Source organism: Chelonoidis abingdonii, chromosome 2, assembly GCF_003597395.2.
Source record: "Chelonoidis abingdonii isolate Lonesome George chromosome 2, CheloAbing_2.0, whole genome shotgun sequence".
Lineage (NCBI taxonomy): Eukaryota > Metazoa > Chordata > Testudines > Testudinidae > Chelonoidis > Chelonoidis abingdonii.
In genome coordinates this window covers 40538864-40561340 of record NC_133770.1, presented here as the reverse complement: position 1 = coordinate 40561340, position 22477 = coordinate 40538864, and the positions used below count along the sequence as shown (strand labels likewise).

Here is a 22477-nt window from a genome sequence, read left to right as displayed (position 1 = left end):
GAATAAAAAAAAAAAAGCTAAGCTTGCACTGAGTTTAGAATTCTCGTTCTTTTTGTCCTCTACCCTAGAGTCTACTTCTGAAGCTTGGTAACAAGAAACTAAGATTTCTCAAACAGAATCCGGATTGACATAGAACAACATTCTCCTTGTAGAGCACTGCCCCAGATATCCACTTGCATTTTGTGTAACAGTAATTATGGGAAGCATAGGCACTTTCATTGCCCATGGTGGTAGGTGCAGTATATATTTTCAAAGATTAAGAATTCACCTTCAAATGGATGATGCAATGAGATGCATTTATCACATCAAATCTAAATTGAAAAGCATACCCTGTTATGAAAATAAACAGAGCAAAAAGATTTAAACAACTTGCCGAGCTGATATTGTCTTGATTCTTCTTGACTCTCTCCATCTCAGGAGTGACACTCACAGAAGTAGCTTTGGCAGGCTGCCCTTTATAGTGAACCTATTATTTCACAGAATAAAAATGGGTATATACTATTTCAACAAAACCATATTACATTACATTAAACCATATGATTTAAAAGGTCATCTAGGAAACAAATCAAAGGATAAACTGCATTTGAAACTTATTAAAGCTTAGAAAACTTGATTCTTGAAAAATAACCTTGAATTCTTCCTATGCAATTTTATTATTTATGTACATGTGTGTACATACCAACAGAAACACTGTAAAAAGAACAGAAGTACTTGTGGCACCTTAGAGACTAAGGAATTTATTTGAGCATAAGCTTCCGTGGGCTACAGCCCACTTCATCAGATGCACAGAATGGAACATATAGTAAGAAATATATATACATACAGAGAACATGAAAAGGGGGAAATAGCCATACCAACTGTAAGAGGCTAATTAATTAAGATGAGGTATTATCAGCAGGAGAAAAAAAAGTTTTGTAGTGATAATCAAGATGGCCCATTTTAGACAGTTGACAAGATGTGAGGACACAAAAGTTTTTTTTCTCCTGTTGATAATACCTCATCTTAATTAATTAGCCTCTTACAGTTGGTATGGCTACTTCCACCTTTTCATGTTCTCTGTATGTATATATATTTCTTAAGGTGCCACAAGTTCTCCTGTTCTTTTTGCGGATACAGACTAACACGGCTGCTACTCTGAAACATTATACCAATTAATAACTTGGCATTCACGGTACTAAAGTTTTTCATTTTTATGGTACTCCCTCCACTTACAATGGGGCACACCACAAATACTGCAGTAAATTCAATGAGAACAAAGGGTAAGTGTCAAGATTTTAATGGCACCCACTGTATAAAAAAACCCAAACTAATAAACCCAGAGATCACATAAAGGATACATCCATGTTCCAAATTGCATGCACTATTTCCATTGCTGATTATCCAGGGGTGATGGAATGCACAGGGGAGTATGGCAGAGAGCACAAGGGAACAGAGAGAATTAAAATCAATTGTCAAAATCACACATTTATTTAAATGCATTTTGCATTTTTGTTTAATTAAAAAAAGTACACATCTAAAGGTAATGCATTAAACTCATGCATGTTCAGTGCTGTAACAATATGTAAAAGGGGCAAACAGGGTGACCTGGGAAACTATAGGCCAGTTAGCCTGATATCAACCCTGGACAAAATCATGGTGAAGAAGATGTGGAACACAATCAGTAAAGAATTAAAAGTTGGTAGAATAATTAATGCCAATCAACACGGATTTATGGAAAACAGGTCTTGCCAAACAAACTTATTATTTTTTTATAAGATCACAAATTTAGTTGACAAAGGTAACTGTGTTGATATAATATACTTAGACTTCTGTAAGGTATGTGACTTAGTCATGGATGATATTCTGACAAAAAATATTAGCACTATACAAAATCAATGCAGCCTATACTAAATGAATTAAAAACTGATTAACAGAGAAATCACAAAAAATAATTGTAAATGGAGATTCAGCATCCAATGGGGGTGTTTCTACTATAGCCCTGAGTGGACCTGTTCTTGGCCCAAAGCTGATCAATACTTTTACCACCAATGATCTGGAAGAAAATATAAAATCATTACTGGTAAAATTTGCAGATTACACAAAAAATGGTGGAATGGTGAACAACGATGTGGACAGGCCAGTTTTACAGACTGATCTGGATCGTTTGGTAAGATCTCATTTGAACAATGTTCATTTTAACACAAACAAATACACGCTTATTCCTCTGGGAACAAAGAGTGTTCAAGATGGGGGAGCTGTAAATTGGAAAGCAGGTACACCTCTACCCTGATATAACACAGTCCTCGGAGCCAAAAAATCTTACCGCATTATAGGTGAAACCGCATTATACCGAACTTGCTCTGATCCGCCGGAGTGTGCAGCCCCTCCCCCACCGGAGCACAGCTTTACTGTGTTATATGCGAATTTGTGTTATATCAGGTCACATTACATCGGGGTAGAGGTGTATTCTAAAAATGGCACGGGAGTCATGGTAGATAGCCAGCTGAACATGAGCTCGTAGTGCAATGCCATTATGAAGTGGCATTGATCCTTAGATACATAAGTAGGGGAAAAACCAGTTGGATTAGGGAGGCAGTTTACTTCTCTATATAGCAATAGTAAAACCATTACTGGAATACTATGTCTGGCGATCACACTTCAAAAAGGATGTTGAAAACCTGAAAAGGGTTCAGAAAAGTGCTACAAGAATGATTAGAGGCCTGGAAATCATATATAATAGCAAAAGACTAAAGAAGATAAATCTATTTAATTTATCCAAGAAAAGGTTAGAAGCGACTTGATCATAGGCTACAAGTACCTACATACAGGGAAGATATTTCTGATACCAGACAGCTCTTTAATCTGGTAGAAAAAAGTATAAAATCTAATGGTTGGAAGATGAAGCTAAATACATTTAGACTAGAAATAAGGCACAGATTTTTAACAGTGAGAGCTACTAACCACTACAACAACTTATATATGGATGTGGTGGATTTTCCGTCACTTGAAATCTTTACCTGAAGACTGGTTGCCTGACTAAAAGATATGCCCTGGATCAAAGAGAAGTTATGGGTTTGATGCAGAAAATGCTGTGTAAGGTTCTGTGGCTTATGTTATGCAGGAGATCAGACCAGAGGATCATAATAGTTCCTTCTGGTCTTAAAATCTATGAATCTATGAAATCAGCTAACTTCTAGATGGGGAGGATAGATACTTTGGCTGGTGGTACAAATGGAGGAAAATTGGAGCCAAACACACTCACATTTCCTCATTGTCTTTGTTGCAGTCACCTTTGATTTAGTTGGCTCCAACCCTCAAAATCTCTAGGTGGGAAGATCCCACTTCATGAGCAGCCCTGTTACCTCACACACCCTTTGTGAGTCCAGCTAAGCAGGGTAGCCAGTGTCTTTTTGAAGATAGATCATAAAGGATGAAGATAGTGCTTCAGGAATGCAAGGATGGTGAAGTATGATAACTAAATGCCCGGCCTTCTCACACATCTTTCTGCCCAGCAGCAGGATTTTGAGGTGGGCTTTTTTGTCATTGGAAACCAGTTTGGGGCAGTTTTTTGAGGGGGAAGAAGAGGGACAAAGGAGGGATTAATTAAAGTCCACACTTAATTGTAGCCATTTATGGCCAGAGAAACATGTGGAGGACTGCATTAGTCAGATTTATGACCTGAAAGAGAGGGAGTAGTTTTGCTTCTAATATTTTATTTAATAAAATTGTGGGTATTGGTTTAACCCAGAAGCCTGTATCAAGTTTCATTTCCTGAATCATGCAATGGCCTTGTTAATAGATCCTTTGGCAACTGTTATTCTGGAAGTTTCCATTAATATATATATTTCTTTTTGAACATATGCTTAACTAAGGAAAACAAACATCTTTGGGGACACTTGTTTTGTAAGAAATCTATAGGTCAGATGATTATTTAAGGACAAAAATAAAATTAAATGAAAAATTAAAGCAACTTCCCAAGCTGACAATTTCTTGATTCTTCTTGACTCTTTCCATCTCAGGGGTGACAGTCACAGGCGTAGCTTTACAAGGCTGCTCTTTGTACTGAACCTGGTAAACAGAGTATTAGAAATTATACAGAGAGCCCCAAGTAACAAAAGTATTGTGCTCTGTTAATAGAGATTAAAGAATAATGTGAAGCAATTTACTAGAAAATATCATTCATTAATGAACACACACTTCTGTCCACATGGTACTTAATGCTGATCCTTTTGCAAATTCTCAAATTCACACATCAAGTGTATAGTGTTATTTTGATACGAGTAGGTAATTCCCATTAATGTTAATCAAAGCTCTCAACACTGAGGGAAGATTATATAGTTAAATCGTTAAATAGTCTTTTTGACAAAGTAGAATTAATGCAAACATCATGGATTTATTCATTTAGAACCAAGACATTCAATAAAACAGAGAAAATACAGTATAATGAAAGTAATGAATAAGGGTCGCACATTGCTAATATTCTTCTGGTTTTCCTTAACTCTTCTTATTTCTGGGGGATCTGAAATTGTTGTGGCATGCTTCACTTCTTCTTTGTATTTTATCTGAACAATAGATATTTTAAAAAAAGTTACTAACTTAAAGGAGACCTAGAAAAGCACAACAAACATTTTGTAATCCTTCTCCTATGTCTAATGCACAGTTAGGCCTTACATAGTAATATTACAGATTGGAACTCCAAATTTTTTAAGAGTAATCATGTTTATTTTTTTTCTAAATAGTAATCATTCCAATTCCTGGACCACACTGGGGTGGGGGTCAGGTTTTACTGAACCCGGCACAGGGCTCACGTGGCAACCCTGGGCTGTTTGGCCAAGTGCAGTGTGGAAGAGGCATCCCATGGCATTGGCTAATTTAAAGGCTGCTTTCCGTGGGGTGCTTCATCTTGAGGGTGGTAGAAGTGGTAAAATCCCCTACAGATAACCAGCACAGAACTTCAATAAGATCTCTACCTGAGAGCATTGGGAGACGACTCCCCTATCTGCCTTAGCTGGTTAGGATATGGCCTGCATCAGAATCTTAACTACATGAATCAAAGTGAAATGAGAAGTGATGAAGAAGAAAAAAAGTCAAAGGAAAATACATATTTTCCAAAAATAAATGAAAATTGCCTGCCTGTGCTCACATTTCTATGTAATGTAGTATTTGGGGTTGCATACTGTATCAGTATAACAGGGTGATGGGCTGGATGCTTGGGGACAGCCAACCCTGATTACTGAAGGAATTACTCCAGCCCACCTTTGCACCATTAATGGCTGGATGGGACCTGATGGAAGGCAGCAGATTCCCCCTATAAAGGGCAGCAGGAAGCTGCAGTGAAGGGGAGAAGCTCAGGAAACTGCAGGGAGTGAGAAAGGCTCTTGCAGAGATGACCATGACAGCAGGGAAGTTGAGAAGTCAGAGCCAGAACGCTGAACTCCAGCCAGGAAAAGCCTGTGAGTGACTGTGAAATTTGGAACAAACTTCAGGAATAAGAGAGAGAAAAACAGAAGTGGGGCTTTGAAGGCCAGCATGTACCCTGAGGGTTGAATAAATTGCACCCCCAGAAGTGTTTTAAATAATTTTGGGTTGTATTTTTGAGTTACTGAGGAACTGTGACTCAGGAACGTTTTTTTGCCAACTAGCAGAGAGCACAGCGGGACACAGAGTTTTACTGGGATGCCCTGGGTCAAGTGTATGCACAATAATTCACCGTATGGTGTCAGGTAAGGTCTTTCCCGACAGCCAATAGCCATGTTCTCTGTATGTATATATATCTCCTGTCTGTGGGTACGTCTACACTACGGGATTATTCCGATTTTACATAAACCGATTTTGTAAAACAGATCGTATAAAGTCGAGTGCACGCGGCCACACTAACCACATTAATTCGGCGGTGTGCGTCCATGGTCCAAGGCAAGCGTCGATTTCTGGAGCGTTGCACTGTGAGTAGCTATCCCGTAGCTATCCCATAGTTCCCGCAGTATCCCCCGCCCCTTGGCCTTGGAATTCTGGAGGTTGGAATCTGTTAGAGACATGCCTGATGGGGCAAATATATTGTCGCGGTGGGTTCTGGGTACATGCCTCACCCTCCCTCCGTGAAAGCAGCAAGACAACCATTTCGCGCCTTTTTTCTGTGAACTGTGGCAAAATGCCAAGCACAGCAAGCATTGCGACCCTGCTCAATCAATACCGATCGGTGGACGTTGTTGAAAACACCTCGCGCATCTCGTGCATGTTCTATGCTTGAACCAGACCTGCAAAGCCAGGCGAGGAGGAGGCAGCGGCGCTGGCGGTCAACGTCGCCGACGAGAGTATATGGGCATGGACACAGATTATTTCACATACCGGGGCCTGCACTTGGATATCTGTGGTAATGGGCAGGTTCTAGCCACTGGAACCGCCGATTTGGGCCAGGAAACAAGCACAAGACTGGGGGACCGCAATAGTCTTCATTGGACAATTCGCAGTGGCTGCAAACTTCGCATGCGAAGCGCACTTCATGGAATTTTGTGACTTGTTTCCCCGCCCTGAAACCCATATCAAATAAGCAGCCCCACAAGGAGAAGCAGTGGCAAAGCCCTCATAACTGCAAGGCAGACACTACTGTCGTCGGGAATTAATTGAGTGGAAATCACTGTGTGGCCTAAAGCAAGTAGCCAAAGCAATCATTAAGCCCTGCTACACAAAGGTTTTGACTCTGGAAACATGCAGGCGTAGTGGATGGCTTTGCGCAATGGGATCCTAATGTGGGGGCCATAGATTGAACCATACTATCTTGGACAGAGAACCAGGGCACCATATTATCCGCAATGGGACTTTTCAATGGGCGCAAGCAACTGTGATCACCAGCCGTTCACAACCAACAGCCACGTGATGACCAGGAAGGTTCATGACTCCCGGTTCAGAAGCACTGTCTGTTTAAACGCGCAGCAAAGGAATTACTCCCAGACCAGAAAAAGACAAGTTGGGGATTTTGAATGCCATAGTGACCTGGGTGACCCACCTATCCCCTTGAGCCAATGTCATGAAGCCATCACACAGCAGCCTGGCAGTGGTCAGCAGTTGTTCAATCTAACAGGCTCAGCAATGCAGGATGGTGGAGAATTGCATTTCGGCCGTCTTAAAGGCGCGCACACAATTATTCACTCCTTAGACGTCGCCAAACCATGCCCCTTGTATGCTCTTTGCGTCTCCACAATTCTCTGAGCAAGAGTAAGGGGGAACCTTATGGCGGGTGGGAGGCTGAGGCAAATCAGCTGGCCACTGATACCCCAACCAGCACACAGGTCATAGAAGAGCACACCACGAAGCGGTCGCGCACAACGAAGCTTGAAAATGATTTCATCAGCGGCCAGCTAGTTGACTGCTGTGATTGTTCCCCTTCCATAAACCCTCCCTCCTTATTACTCCTTCCCTGTAACAACCACCCCCCATCATAACAGCTTGCTAAGGAAATAAAGGCACTATTCGTTAAAAAAGTTTCTTTTAATCATCCTGTAACAAACCCACCTCCCCTTCGTTACCTGCTTAAGAAATAAAGTCACTACATTTAAAAATCATGAATCCCAATCAAAAGTCATAAAAAAAGGCAGAGAACGACACCGCGTTGGTTGGGAGGAGATAGAGGAAGGAACAAGGCCATTAACACATTTAATTAAGAAACACCTTTATGACGTCCACGGGTGAGGCCAGTGCACCGAAGCCTTCCCCCAAGCATCTACACGTCGGGGAGGAAATATGAACGTAATGGTGAGGGTGGTTACACAGGGCTGCAGCGAACTGGACCCCTGCCTCCTGAAGCTCCACCGAGACGTCGAGGATCAGTGATCACAGCAGCCCACGTCCATCCCGCCCACCCGCCTGATCTCCTGCCTACAAAGACCTCGAACTACCGCCTGCACAATCATCATCTCAACGTCATCCCTATCCAACGTCAGAACAAAACCCCATCCTCCGTTGTGACCCTCCTTCTCATCTCACTGGCTCTTCTAACCTTGCACACCTCCTTTCCACCATTCAGTGAAAGCCTTTCTTGCGGGTTACTCATGACCAAGAAACATTTCGTCTCGCATCTTCTTGTCTCCGCCGTAACGAGCAGGCCTTCGATGGAGTAGGAGGCTTGAAAAACTTGCAGCGGCAGAAGGCGGGAAAAGGAGAGAAGTTTAAAAGATAGATTTTACAGAACAAGGTTTCCTTACATAGCACATTATTTCACTACAAGGCACATTCATCTAATATGAGTGCTGCGGCTCGTTTAGTCAATCTCACAGAATGCAGGTCCAGCACAGAACAGCTGGCAATGCGCCATGGTAACGCCATTGCCTTCGCTTCTCCACCTCATCTACACAGCCCTCTGACTTCTTTCCTTTAACTCAGCAAGCAGAAACCACCCCCATCCATCAAAGGATATGCTGTCCACCGCCCACCGCAGCGGTATCATGAAAAATACGCTAATCACCACCCCCTTCCTCCCCCACGCGTTGTACGGAAAGATTCCTCTAGCAACGCAAAAAAGATCAGGCGCTCCCCCCTCCCCCCCGTTGCTACAGAAGAAGATCTTAAGGCAACAGCCCAGTAGGAAAATGCATTCTCTGTCCCTATTAAATCTCTTGATTCAGCCGTACATAACAATACCACCGCTGAATAACAGAGCGAATAAAGAAACGATTTCTTAACTCCACACACAACATAAACCACAGCTTTTCAGCATGATAACTCGATACTGCACAGCATGCGTGGTAAAGTTCTCCATGGTGGAGACGGATCAAGTAATCTTGCCCAAAGCCTTCTGCAAAGGCTTGTAGTACCCAGGAGCGCTCAGGAATCCGTGAGATCCCCCATTCCCCAACACTGTACCAACTTTCCCAGTAACACGGCGCGAGCATCCCAACCCATGGCAATCAATCATAAAAAAGTGCTTTTAACGATTTTAGCGCTACTTCTCTTGTCGGGGAGGAGTACAGAAACTGATGTAAAGAGCCCTTTATATCGATATAAAGGGCCTCGTAGTGTGGACAGGTGCTGCGTTAAATCGGTTTAACGCTGCTAAAATCGGTTTAAACGCGTAGTGTAGACCAGGCCTATATGTTCCATTCTGTGCATCTGAAGAAGTGAGCTGTAGCCCACGAAAGCTCATGCTGAAATAAATTTCTTAGTCTCTAAGGTGCCACAAGTACTCTTGTTCTTTTTGCAGATACAGACTAACACGGCTGCGACTCCTAATCCAATGGTTATTGTAATCCTTGTAAAATGTAGGTACAGATAACATTTAAGAACTTGTGTATCTATACTGAAAATTAAGTTCTTAAAGCCTTGAAGTTAAAGGGAGGTCACCAGGAGGTGACATGCCTCAGACAGGTTCCGTTTAGGCAGGGTATATTAGATGCTTATCTCTCTGACTGGTCACTGTGTATTGTGCGTCTCATGATGTAAGTCTATTTGCGTACTGAGCCACCAGTTAATCAAGACTGCAAAATCAACAGGAGATTGCGAAATCTATAGGAAGTAACACACAGCAGGAGCATGTCCAGTTTATTAATAAAGATGAAAGGACTGTTTTGACATACCAGGGGTTACAAAGAGATATACAGTGCACTTTACGTAGGGGACAAACTGGCAGCATGTTTTGTCTCACGAAAAAAGGATCATGGCCAGGCCTGGCTGAAAAACTCTGGAAGGACTTTGGGGTGATCTTTATTCAATATCACATGAAAGTACCTAGTTATAAAACTCTCAGTTCTAGAACACATGTTAAGATTTGATTTTATATGTAACCATTTGTTTCCAACATTTCTACTTGCTATCGTTTGAATCTCTTCTTTTTGTTAAATAAACTTTTGCTTATTTTCACTATACACAGATCTAAGTGCTGTGTGTTAAGCAGAGCAGTGATCTGAAGTGAAGCTAGCAAGCTCATGTTTACTGCTTCTTTGAGGGCTGCAGATCTGTGAATATCATGAATGTCCAGTGGATATGGGGCTGGACACTCCAGGCAGATGCCAGAGTGTGCCTACCACTATCTGCAGAGAGACAGCTGGGCCTGCCAGGCCTAAAGGGGACTGCTTGTGTTGCCCGTGGCTGGTGCAATTGGAGAGCTGACCCCCTGCAGCCACAGAGAAGGCTTCCTCATGCTAGGGGCAGATGACAGCAAGGGTACCCCTGGGAGGTGCCATAGGAACCAAGAGGGAAACAGAAGTGGAGTGCTGCAGAGTGACCTCTGGCCACAGTGGGGAGGGGACACAGTAAACAGCTGACCCTGTAATCAGTAAAGACTGAAATTCTAGTACAATAGATGTTAAAAAATATTCTATTTCCTATGAGAAGCAGATAAAAATACCACACTCCTGCAATGACTCTATTACTTGCAGCAGTTTGCTTTTTATTAAAAAAAAAAGTGTTCAGTTGCGAGAGATGTCATGTAATTGACCACATTTTTAAGAGTGATCCCAGCAGTCAGTGTGCAAAAATGCATAGGCACATGTATGATACAGGTGCCTTTTCTTATTTCGTGATAGCTGACCTCAAATCTTTCTCCAAATTACCACATTTTTTAACTTTTAACTGAAAAGTATATCTTGCTTCGAAGAAGCTGCCATTTTGATAGTTCTTTCAAATGGTGGTTGGCATGCCTAAGATTCTCAAGCAGCCATAGCTAAACAAACTCATTTAAAGGACCAATCTCATCAGCTCCACCTGCATAACTTGTCTTCAACAGTAACCACAAATCCTCAGTTTTCTCCCAAAGCCTCTTCTGGCACAGTATATCAAACAACCGGTTAAAGCGTATGAGCTTGGCAGCAACTTTTAAGAGGAACAAGTTTTCTTAATAAGACATTTTTCTAAGCTGCAAGTTGTAGCTGGAATTTATTCTAAATCAGCAATAGCGAAAATGGTTAAGGTGTTTGCTTGTTTTTTGAAAGATGAAATCCTGTCATCATATATTTAATTTTAAAAAGATCTATTTCCCATTAATGATGACACATCCAAATTAAACATTACTTTTGGAGTCGTGTAGCCCCAATACCATGTTAATGTAGCGCTATAACCCTTGGAAATCTGATGGAGTAGCATTTGAATAAGGTGAGGATAGGAAAAGGTAATATTTATAATAAACAAAATGAAAAAAAAATTGACCACACTTTGCTCTTGGGAAGGATAATTAATGTTGCTAACACTTACTGAACTAATATTCTGCTGATTTTTCTTTACTCGTTCAATCTCAGGAGTCTCTTTGACTGGTGTGCCAGAGCCTACTTCCTTCTTATAAAATACCTTCATATACAAAAAGAAAAAAATAATTATGAGCCACTTAGGAATGCAAGCACCAGTTCTCAAAAAAAAGACCTAGGCAATTTTCCAAGTTCTAACCTTGTCTGACTATAACTCAAGAAAAGCAAATATTTTAATTTTTCAAAAATCAGCTCAATCATCACTAACATTAGTAAAAGGTCAGCTATCTTTCTGTACCTTTTAACAGCCACAGGTAAGCCAGGTAATCTATCATCATCATCATCATCCTTTTGATCTCAATTTCTTACAGATTTTGTATTAATGATTTTAACTTTAAATAATAATAGATTTTAGACCAGAACCTGCACATGGGCTTAAACTCTAAAGCATGAGGCTTTTATATCCTTTCAAAACCCTTTTTTTTTTTTAGTATTAATTATAACAACTCTGGATATTCTTGTCATCCATATTGCTAAATTCTGGGTCACAAAGACATTCTGTGGCAATGAGTTCCACAGTGTAATTACACATTTTGTGAAAAGCATTCCTTTATTTATGCTAGAATTTTGAATTTAGCACCTTTCAATATCATTAGCTGTCACTTTGTTCTTGTCTTATGGGACGAGGAGATCAAAAGCTTCCAGTCTACCTTCTGTTTACTTTTATAATGTCCCCTCTTACTCACCTCCTCTCTATGGCAAACAATCCTCAATCTTTTCAATCTATCTTCATAGGAGCGTTTGTCCATGAACTAAATCATTCTTGCTTCACTCCTCTGAACTCTTAATTTGGCACTGGCCTTTTGGGCTAGTGTGAACAGTATTACCCGGTATTTCAGATGAGAGTGAAACATGTACATATTTGATTTTTAATGTAATAAAATCTTCAGCTATGTAGAATTTTACCATGTGAAAAGAGAGACAGCTCATGAGTAAGTACTTTAAAATTGTTAAAAAGCATAAACTTGTTAAAATGAGATAAAGAGATTTACATACAGTACTCATTAAACTAAAATATGTTGTTTCTTCCTCCATCAAGAGTTATAAAACATATTGGAACATGAATTTTACTATGAAACAGATGACTGTGCCGTTAAGATCCTACTGTAAATGATCTGACATATCACTTGGAGCAAGTTGCGCTAAAGGAAGCACTTCCATCTGGCAGACAAAAAGAAGCACTGATTCTATCTGCAAAGCTAGCTGTTTGTTTTGTCCTCTTTAGCCAGAGAAGGAACTCCGTCTCTTTAACCCTAACAAAGTCCAGGTGTGAGACACTGCCAAACTAATGAGAAACATAAATAAAAGGAGGATCAAAGAATGTCCCAATTTTTCTTTAGTGTGGTTGCCTCTAGTACCACCCCTAGTTATTTAGCACTAGATTGCTTAATAACTTACCTTTATTAACCTAAGCTGTACAGGAAACTAAAAGGTCAGAAGGTAAAGAGAATGAGCCAATAGTATATTAACATATTTTCCCAGTTATGGGCTGGTTGCACAGAGAGAGGGTGCAGTTAAGAGACAGAGTTCAGAACTTTTATCTCAGAAATAAAGGTATATGCTTTTGTTAAATAATTAGCTAAATATAAGGGGGCATTTTTTTAAAAAGCCACAGTGTTGCAGGCTCATGCTGGCTACAGAGTTACTGGAATTTCCTAGGAGGCTCCAGGACTTTGAGGCTTGCCAAAACTCCTCCAAGCAATGGCAGATTGATTGTATGGCTCTGAGTCCAGCTGCTGCCCTCCCCCCGCTGACAACTGCTGGGGAAGAATGGGGCCAGGAGACGGGATTCAGGGAGAGCCTAGCTCAGGTTTCCCTTTGTTACCTTTTGTGTTTGAATTTAGCACGTTACTGTGTTATTGTAACATGAGCCATAGCGTGAAACATGGCTCCCTAATACATTGCACAGCAATGTTCAAACATGAGGCAACGAACAGCATGAAGGAGCAAATATGGCAAGCCAAGAACTGAGGCAGCTGAGCCCATCAGCAAATAGTATTAGAAAGCAGTAGGTACACTGCTTCAAAATCCCTTCTCTGAAAAGAGAAGAGACTATTCCCAACAGCAGTCACTTGGAGTAGTAGAGATGTCAGGAAGATGCTACATGAGCCTCCACTGCCCAAACCTATCTCAGAGGCTTCTCTTCTCTCCATTCCCTGAAGGCCCCTGCTTCCACCTCTGATGCTGCAATGTTGAGGGTGATATAGCTAAACTGAACAAAGATTTAGCAGAAAGCCTGTTCGTGAAGTGAAATGTAGTTGAGCAGCTAAAATGATGTGCAATACTCAGGAATTTCACTTCTCTGGTCAGATAGTGGTAAAAATTTCAAGCAACATTGTTTATATGTTGAAATTTTGTTGGAATAAAACATAAGTTAATTTACAATACCAGCTTTAATAGAATTCCTTTACCTCTGGACAACTGGTTCTTTCTGAGGTAATGATTGGGAAATTAGTACATTAGCCAGCAGACATCCTCCTGACCTTTACAAAGAGTCAGCCAGAATCATAAATAACTGGACAGTCCTTGGTTACATAAACTAAATTCCTTGTATTCATTTTCTCTTTTGGGAAACCACTATTAGATTAGAAGTACAGTGAGTATTACATACAGCAAAACTAATGAACATGCAAAAGTGAAGAGGACTGAATACATAGGCAACAAAGTGAGAAAGTTTAGGAATCTGAGCCATTATAATTTTTATTTAATGGTAAACTAAAACTTGGATCTAGCATAAAGTAAAAAACCCATCTCTTGTCCAATGTAACATAAAACTATTGAACTAATATTTTTAAGTCAGGGTTTCTTCTAGTTTTAGACCATAACTAAATGACAAAACTATACTTACAATGGTGCCGCTCCAGGTTTCTGCTCCTTTTTACACACAGTTTGTAATAAAGCCATCTTCAGGAGTTCATAAAAAAAATTCTTCGGTTAAAAATAATTGAGTCTTGGTCTAAGGTGCCACAAGTACTCCTGTTCTTTTTATCAGTGATTTAGTTATTCAAAATATTAGTGTCAAGTCTAGCAAAGATAGGTGTTCTTTCTAAAAGAAATAGCGATATGGTGTTTGCCATTGCAAAACTATGCATATGGTTGAAGGACAATTACTTGAACATTCCCATTTTATGCCAGGACACAAGAGAACTCATTTCACACTGAATATATGTGAAAAATTACTTCTAAAAGCAGAACTGCTGCTACTCACTGAACTGATGTTTTTCTGAGTATTCTTAATCCTCTCAATTTCTGGAGTATCTGGTATGGTACAGTAGTTACAGAGCATCTTCCCTGCTTCATCTTTGTACATTTTCTGAAAAACACCATTTTACCATGTGCATGTCATCTTTGCTTATGGCTAGAACATCCAAAATGTGTATTCACTCTGATAATGTAAAAGCGCGTTAAAATGGTTGTAAATAATTTAGTCCCAATTAACGGCTCCTTTAAATTGCCTGAGTAGTGTAAAGGGACTTTAGGCCTAATCCACTTTAGAAAATTAGGTTGGTATAAACTATGTTGCTTAAGGGGTGTGAAAAGTCCACATCTCTAATCAACACAGTTAAACCAACATAACCCCCAGTGTAGACAGCTCTAGGTGGATGGGAGAATTTTCCGGTTGACCTAGTTACCACCTCTCAGAGGGGTGGAGTACCTACGCTGATGGGAGAACTCCTCCCATTGGCATAGCTAATGTCTTCACTGAAACACTACAGCAGTACAGCTGCAGTGCTTTAAATGTAGACAAGTCCTTAGTGTAAATGAAAATCAGGCCCCAAAACTGTGGCTTCGACATGTAAATATATTCCTCTAATGGATTCCTCTAATTAATAAGAGGTAATGCAGCATACACTGCACAAGGTGTGCCTAGTGAAAACACTTAATTAACCTTCATTCTGTACTCACCTGGCTTGCAATTTCAGAAGCTCTTTTGGCTCTTCGTATGTCAGGAGTATCTGTGCCCACTTGCATCCCCTTCCCTTTAATTTCAGTCTCCAGATCTTTCTTGTATTCTTTCTGCAAAAGCCATAACTTCATAATCCTAACATCTACAAAACTCCTAACCTTTAGTGTAGGTTCTGCAGTACCTGTAATTTGTGTGCTATCTTCAGAGCTATTCTTGTCACACTGATTGGATTCCAAACAATGGGCTGTAGCTGTACAATCTAGTTTTTTTGCAAGCTGTGCTTAGATCAGTCAACTTTCAACATGACTTTATATATATGTGTGTGTAATCCCATTGGGGTTTAGAGATCACGGCCCCTTTAAACTTTTTTCCTGAGAGGGGAAGTGTTGATTGTTCCAGAAGGAGGAAGTGCTGTTTGAGGATGGGAAGCAGCAGAGAGAGGGGAGAATGACGTGTATGCATCTGGAGATCTGCATCCTGTGACAGGGAGGAATCACCTGAGAAGGACAAACCAGAGCTGCATGGGGCTGTGAGTACTGGGGCTTGTGATTTTGCACTGGGAATAAGGAGGGAGGCCATTAGCTAGTTAAGCGGGAAGGTTGTCTCTCTGTGTGGCTTTGCAGAAAGCAGCAGAAAAGGGCACCAGAGGGGTTGTTGGGGGAAGTTCACTGGCACTGACAATGACCAAGAGCACCCACGACTCACCACTGGACTGGAACTTTGCCCAGGGCTCCTGAACTCTGTTTGCAGACACATTGCTTGGAGTCTGCCCCTTTCAGACTGTGGTACCACTGGGCCTGTGGGGCCTTGAGTTGAATGCAACCCTGTTTTACCGCCCCCCCTATACTTTTCCCTGTTGTTTCCTCCTTTCATCCCTCTGTAAATAAATATATCCCTTTGCTATATTCATTGTACTATTCTGGTGTGTGTGTGTGTTCACTCTGGGGGGTTGAAACAGGTTCTTTCCCTGCTGCATTCCTGTGCACGTCTTCTCTTGGCCAGAGCTGCCTGCAGAACAAACTCTATCTTGCCCACGAGGGCTCTAGAGTTACATATATTTAAAAGTCTTATTGTATTTTACTTTTAATATAATGTACATGTTTCATTCTGTACCCACCTGGCTTGCAATTTTAGAAGCTTTCTTGGCTCGTTGTATCTCAGGGGTATCTGTGCCTACTCGCATCCCCTTCCCTTTAATTTCAGTCTCTAGGTCTTTCTTGTATTCTTTCTGTGAAGAATAAGATTGGCAATACTCAGATGTACAAGAGCCAAAGCTTTATATGGATCCTGCTTTCATCTGTGCGCCTTCATTGAATAGAATCCTTATAATACCAAATGGCTTTTATATTAATAGCATTAGCTCTGTGGGGTCTACCTACTGTATATCTATATTCCACTTGTTGCCAGCTTAAAACATCCTTTTAAGAATACCATTATCTAAAATTTCATGCAGCCTTTTATCTCAGTCTCTCTCTTCCATTTTCACAGTCCTGATTGGAGGCTTGTGTAGATATGAATCCCTTCCTCTGACTGTGCAAGATCAAGGCTGCAGGGCCTTAAGCATTTTCCCTCTCTCTGCATCCATTTATCATCTAGTTCTAGCCAAACAAGCAGCACTCTATTTTAAGGCCCCAAAACTAGTCAAGGTAGCAGGTGCAGCTCCTGATCATGATGTTAATAAGTAATGCAACTTTCACCTTTTCCCGGGAGATGGAATGTGTCACACCAAACTCTAATCAGCTCTAGGTATTTTGCCGCCCCAAGCACGGCAGGCAGGCTGCCTTCGGCGGCTTGCCTGCAGGAGGTCCCTGGTCCCACGGATTTGGCGGCCCACCTGTGGGAGGTCCGCCGAAGCTGCGGGACCAGCGGACCCTCTGCAGGCATGCCGTCGAAGGCAGCCTGCCTGACGCCCTAGCGGCGACTGGCAGAGCGCCCCCCGTGGCTTGCCGCCCCAAGCACACGCTTGGCATGCTGGTGCCTGGAACCACCCCTGCTCATGACCATGAATTTTGTGAAACCTAACATATTTGATGCATTACTGTGCTGATTTGTCACAAAGCAGAACTCCTAATAAAGTTAGCTATTATATTCTGTTGAATTAAAAGCTTCCACCAAATACTGTACTAACCTGGCTTGCAATTTCAGAAGCTTTTGTGGCCCGTTGTATCTCAGGGGTGTCTGTGCCCACTTGCATGCCCCTCCCTTTAATTTCAGTCTCCAGGTCTTTCTTGTATTCTTTCTGTGAAGATACAGTTTCAAATAATCAGATGTACTATAACCACATATTTAGAGGGGAGATTTTCAAACTAGAGCTCCTTTTTTGTAGACATAACCTTACACCTGAAACGAACTGCCTGGAAACCAAACTGTAGAAGCAAAACTGTGGCAGCTATTTCACCACAAGTTCAAAACTGCAGCCACAAAAATGTGGTCTGAAAATCAGGCCATATAAATAGCAGTGACTATCTTCCAAGGAATTTTTTAAAACTCTATGGAATGTAATGTAACAAGCTGTGTGTGAGGTCTTCCCAATACAAGCATAATCTGCTTTTAAGAAAATAATTTATTTATGAAAGGTCTGTGATAGAAATCTAATGAGGTACAAAGGTGTTTCCAGTGAGCTCTTGTAGCAAAAAAGTTGTAATTTACTAATCTGATCTGAGGTCTTTGCTGAACCACACTCTTTAGACAAATGGCAATACTTACATGATCTTTGGTTTTTCAGTTCTATACATTATAAATATCTGGTAATCATAAATGTCAATGACTGTTTCATCTTCATCACACCCAAAGAATATACATCCCTCATTCATAAACATATGGAATTAAAATATTGAGACACTACATATATTGGTTTTAGTTCTACTGTTTGATAAAAAAAGCAAATAAGTTATGCTCTTAGCTATTCCATACTGAGCACTCCTTTCTATTTTGGTGTTCTTCCACCTACTGAAAACAATCAGATCAAAAATAAATAAATTTTCTTTCTTTTCTAGCCAAAGTTATATGGCTCAATGAACATTGACTATACCCTCATATTAATTTAAAAAAGTTCATCTCTTACATTGTAGGGCACCAAGAACCTGGGCTAAAAGACTTTTGCTTCCTGAACTCTTTTTGAGTGGCAGAAATTGATCAGCCTAGTGGTAACATACCTCACCTCTCACCCTATGCTTTTTTCACAAAGGACAAGATAACCTGTGAAAGTGTTAAGATTGCTTTTCCTCTCCTGTTGAGGATGGACTGGGAGATGTTTCTTCCTGGCTTCCCCTTTTTAAAAAATTGAGAGGACAGTACTGGGTGTTATGTGTATCCTCATTAACTTGCAGTAAGCAGGGCAGGCCCTATGCACCTACACTCACTCTGGTCACAATAAATGTTCCATTTCCAAAAAGGTCATTGACAGAAGCAGGGCTTCAAGTGGATTTAAGTTTACATGATCTGGTGGTAAGCCCAGGATTTGGTGTTAGGGAACTACCATGTGAACTTGGGCCAGCACTGTAAGCACTGGGGCCCAGATCCTGAAACAAGTTCTGTGCAAGTGGACCCCTGCGCCCAGCCCTGAGCACAGAATAAATTGCAGGCTTAAGGTCCAAGCAACAATGGTTCTTCAGCAACAGCTTTACATTTGGGAAGCAGCTTTCACAAATATATATTTAATCATTTATATAAATGTAAGTTGCAAGATGTTTGCCAATACGCACCCATATCCAGTTCCAAAAACTAAAATGTTTAATACACAAGATTAAAAAAAAAATCTTCAGCAAATGTTTCTTTAAAAGCCCATTAAACCATATTCAGCTTTCTTTTCAATAGAGCGGAGACTAGTTAGTTTTCACTAACTGAAGCAACCAATAAACTGAGAAAAATCCCAATATTTTAAAATGCTTTATCCACTGACCTCACTGACAATTTCAGATGCTCTTTTTGCTCTCCGAATGTCAGGAATATCTGGAATTAGTGTCATTCCTTTCCCCTTTATTTCATTTTCCAGATCTTTTCTATATTCTTTCTGCAAAATATAGGTTCCACCAGTTTCAAAACGTACAGCATTTCCATTTAAATTATGCAAAAACGTAGAATATTTTCCAGAGGGTGCACTGTAAAGACTGAACTTTCCACTACATTAACAACCTTCACTAGCAAAACATACCTCATTCAGTATCTGGGCTGCATTTTTCACTCTAATCAAATCCGGAGTATCTTCAAACACCGTCAGTCCTTTTCCTTTCATCCCTTCTTCCAAATCTTTTCTATACTCTTTCTAAGGATTAAAAAAAAAAAATCTTTACTTTAATTGTGTGCAAGATCTTGAAAAGATATGCCTCAAGTATTTGAAGCTTTCTTTGAAATTTTCTATGAAATATGAATTAGCTGAAGTACATTTATCATAGTTAAAACAGAATTGGAAATTATCAAATCAAAAGGTATGTTGCACCAAAAGTGAAAAGGTTTTAAATTTAGCCTTTTATTTTGCTGTGTGCTCTTGAAAAACATTCCACCCTTATACTGTACTACCTCATCTATATCAGGGCCTTGGATTGTAGATCTTTGAATGTATTCATTACAATAACCTTCGCTTTGTGGGCTTTCCTGTAGATGGCAGCTTTGATAGATTGGTGGCTTGCAAACTACATTTTCAGCCACATTCTACTAATGGCATCACAATTAGGATAGATGTCCTAAATACCTATTGTAAGAGCTGGTAGCTTACCTATTTGATAAATTATGTTACACAATACTCCCACCATCTGACTTCAATTTCCCTCAGACACTGCATTGAGATAGTATCTATCAGCATTTAGCAGCTACTATCGCCATAGTATCCAAGTGCTCTATGTAAAATTAAAAGCACAGTGGAGGCTGCTGGGGCCAGCTGGTTCTCAGTCCTCTCCTGTATTCCCAGATGAGCAATGTGAACTGATGACAGTGCAGCAAAGAGATGCTTTAATCCAAATTTAAGGTTTTTATTTATGCTCTCTGAACTCCCTTTTAAAAAGAGTGAGTGGGTTAAAAGACATATTGAGATTTTACGCAAATATTTTTCAGCTGGCTTCTTAAGTAAATGAATTAAAGCTTTCCTTTATTTACTGAATTTTACAGAATTTAGCAAAATGCTTTGTCCTTTTATAAGCTCTTTATCTAAGGCAAACAAAAGAGGATACACCCAGCATTAAAGAAGCTTCCCTTTAACATCAGTAAATTATCAGGATCATCTATGATAATCGGGAAGATCCTCCCGTTAATATGGGGACTAATTCTCTCTCTCTCTCTCTCCCGCAAAGAAGTTGTGTTTCTACAGAAAGTGGGTCTCATTGTAATAATAGATGTAATCTCTGCTGAGTGCTCTCCACAAGGAGGCACCAACAGAAGAGATTGCAACTGAGCAGACACATTGTTTTATTGCCTTTTTAAGAAATGAAGTACAGCAGTATCAAACTGCCAGTGCAATTTCTGTGTAGTCTTTCTCTGCAACACTGTTCCCACACGATGTAAGCGGTGTCAGGATGAGCTCTAACCTGACATCTGGTGGTGAATTGTGGCGAGTTGTACAAAAGAACTTCAGGGGCTGGTCTTGTTTGCATAGGCACACGCACCCTGCCTAGCATGAGCCTACAGCTGCCCAAAGGGTCCCTTTGGCTGCTGTGGGATCCCCAGTTTCTTTGTTATTGGGGCAGGAAGAATAAAGTGTTGTTGCCCTGATTATGTGAATCAAGGCCAGTGGAACTGTTTTATGACCAAGGGACTCACCATCAACTAAGTAGCACTTGCTAGACAAGGCATATGGGTTCCAAAACCCAGTGAATTGAGAGAGGCTGGGGACAGGTATTTGCACTTGGTGGTACGGGCTCCTTTTGAGGGTCTGAAACACCAGTTGCACCTCCTCCTCTCTTCACCGTTGAATAGCAAACCTAATTTTGATTCCATTAAGAGTCTAGTTACAAGCTGCTGTGCTGAATTACTTTGGGCCAATGGTGCACCAGCACTGGGGCTCCCCTACTACAAGCTGAAATCACTAAAGAGCTAAAATCATTGAGTGCTGTGTTAACTAGTGGGGGAGCCTGAAGGTATTGCTAAGTGGCTGGCAAAGTGGAGCAGTTTGTGGGACAATTGGAGCAGCCCATGGGACGGCGAGTGGACTGGAGCAGAGCTGAGCAGTTTTTGGGATGGTTGGAGTGGCCCACGGGATGGCTGGTGGAGTGGAGCAGAGCAGCTGGCAGAGTGCAGCAGTTTGTGGGATGGCTAGAGCGGCTCGTGGTGAAGGCTGCAGCAGAACCCCATGGAGAGGCAGGGCAGTTGGCCTCAGACCATGAAAGGTGCCCCTTAACACTCCGCATGCCCCTTCCCCCCATTTCCACTCAGGCTGGGGGGGTAAAACTCTGCAGATAAACTTTTGAACTCTGGGGCTGCACTGACCAGAGACAGAGACTTTTGGGTTGTTGGACTTTTGGGACCTGGGGTGATTTTGGGGTTGTGGACTCAAGAACCAAAGGGAAAGGACACGGCCCAATTTGCTGGGTGGGTCTTTGCTCATGGTTTGGTCTATGAACTCTAGTTGTGGTGTTTTCCCAATTTAATGCTGATGTCATTTACCTCATGTTATTAAACATTTTCTGCTACACCGAGACTCTGTGCTTGCGAGAGGGGAAGTATTGCCTCTTTTAGGCACCCAGGGGTGTGTGTAAGATTTTCCCAGGTCACTGGGTGGGGGCTCGAGCTGGTGTTGCATTACATTTTTGGGAGGGTACCCCTATGTACTGAACCCGGCCCTTGCTGCTATCAACTCGGCCTGGCAGAAGGGTTACATAGTACTAAGGCGTAGCCTCAGACCTGCTCAGTAGTGATGTCAGGTCCAGGAATCACCAACCAGACACAAGGACTCTCAATTGAGTCTAATCAGCTCTGTCTTCAAACGCTAGAGAGGGGCAGATAAAATGGTGTCTAGGACCCTTTACGCAAAGTCCACACTACCAGGCAGAAACTCCTGTTCTCACCCACTCTCATCCTCAATGGTATATGGCATCCTTACCCCCTGCTTAGCAAGTGAGGTTCAGTTTAAGGCACACCAAGCACAGGTCTGTTGCCCTTTACTTGTACAATAATTATAACAACATTTCATTACCCCTGCATTCAAATTCTAGAGTGATTTGTAACCCAAAGCCAGCCAGAATGTATTATTCTTCGAGTGCTTGCTCATATTCATTCCAAGTAGGTGTGCGCGCGCCGCGTGCACGTTCGTCGGAAGAATTTTCCCCTAGCAACACCCGGCGGGTCGGCAGGCGCCCCCTGGCGTGGCGCCTTTGCGGCACCGTATATATGCCCCTGCCGACCCGGCCGCTCCTCAGTTCCTTCTTACCGCCCG

The 22477-nt window shown here is 41.4% G+C and overlaps 2 protein-coding genes across 4 annotated transcripts in view; both read right to left on the bottom strand.

The window, feature by feature from the left end:
• The window catches only part of LOC116822079 (LIM zinc-binding domain-containing Nebulette), a 460572-nt gene that overhangs the window by 47973 nt on the left and 390122 nt on the right, over positions 1 to 22477 (bottom strand). The gene's annotated exons all lie outside the window — the stretch shown is intronic.
• Positions 2490 to 22477, bottom strand: part of LOC116830358 (nebulette-like) — a 174488-nt gene continuing 154500 nt past the window's right edge. Inside the window, exons 13-21 of one of the 2 annotated variants that reach the window (XM_032789798.2) lie at positions 19268 to 19378; positions 19016 to 19126; positions 17243 to 17353; positions 16232 to 16342; positions 15114 to 15224; positions 14416 to 14520; positions 11158 to 11250; positions 4449 to 4541; positions 2490 to 4047 (exon numbers count right to left, since the gene is read on the bottom strand). In XM_032789798.2, the coding sequence (XP_032645689.2) occupies positions 3907 to 4047; positions 4449 to 4541; positions 11158 to 11250; positions 14416 to 14520; positions 15114 to 15224; positions 16232 to 16342; positions 17243 to 17353; positions 19016 to 19126; positions 19268 to 19378 (987 nt within the window). In that variant the 3' untranslated portion in view covers positions 2490 to 3906. The remainder of the gene's footprint in view (positions 4048 to 4448; positions 4542 to 11157; positions 11251 to 14415; positions 14521 to 15113; positions 15225 to 16231; positions 16343 to 17242; positions 17354 to 19015; positions 19127 to 19267; positions 19379 to 22477) is intronic. The other variant, XM_075062301.1, reaches the window with a different exon arrangement.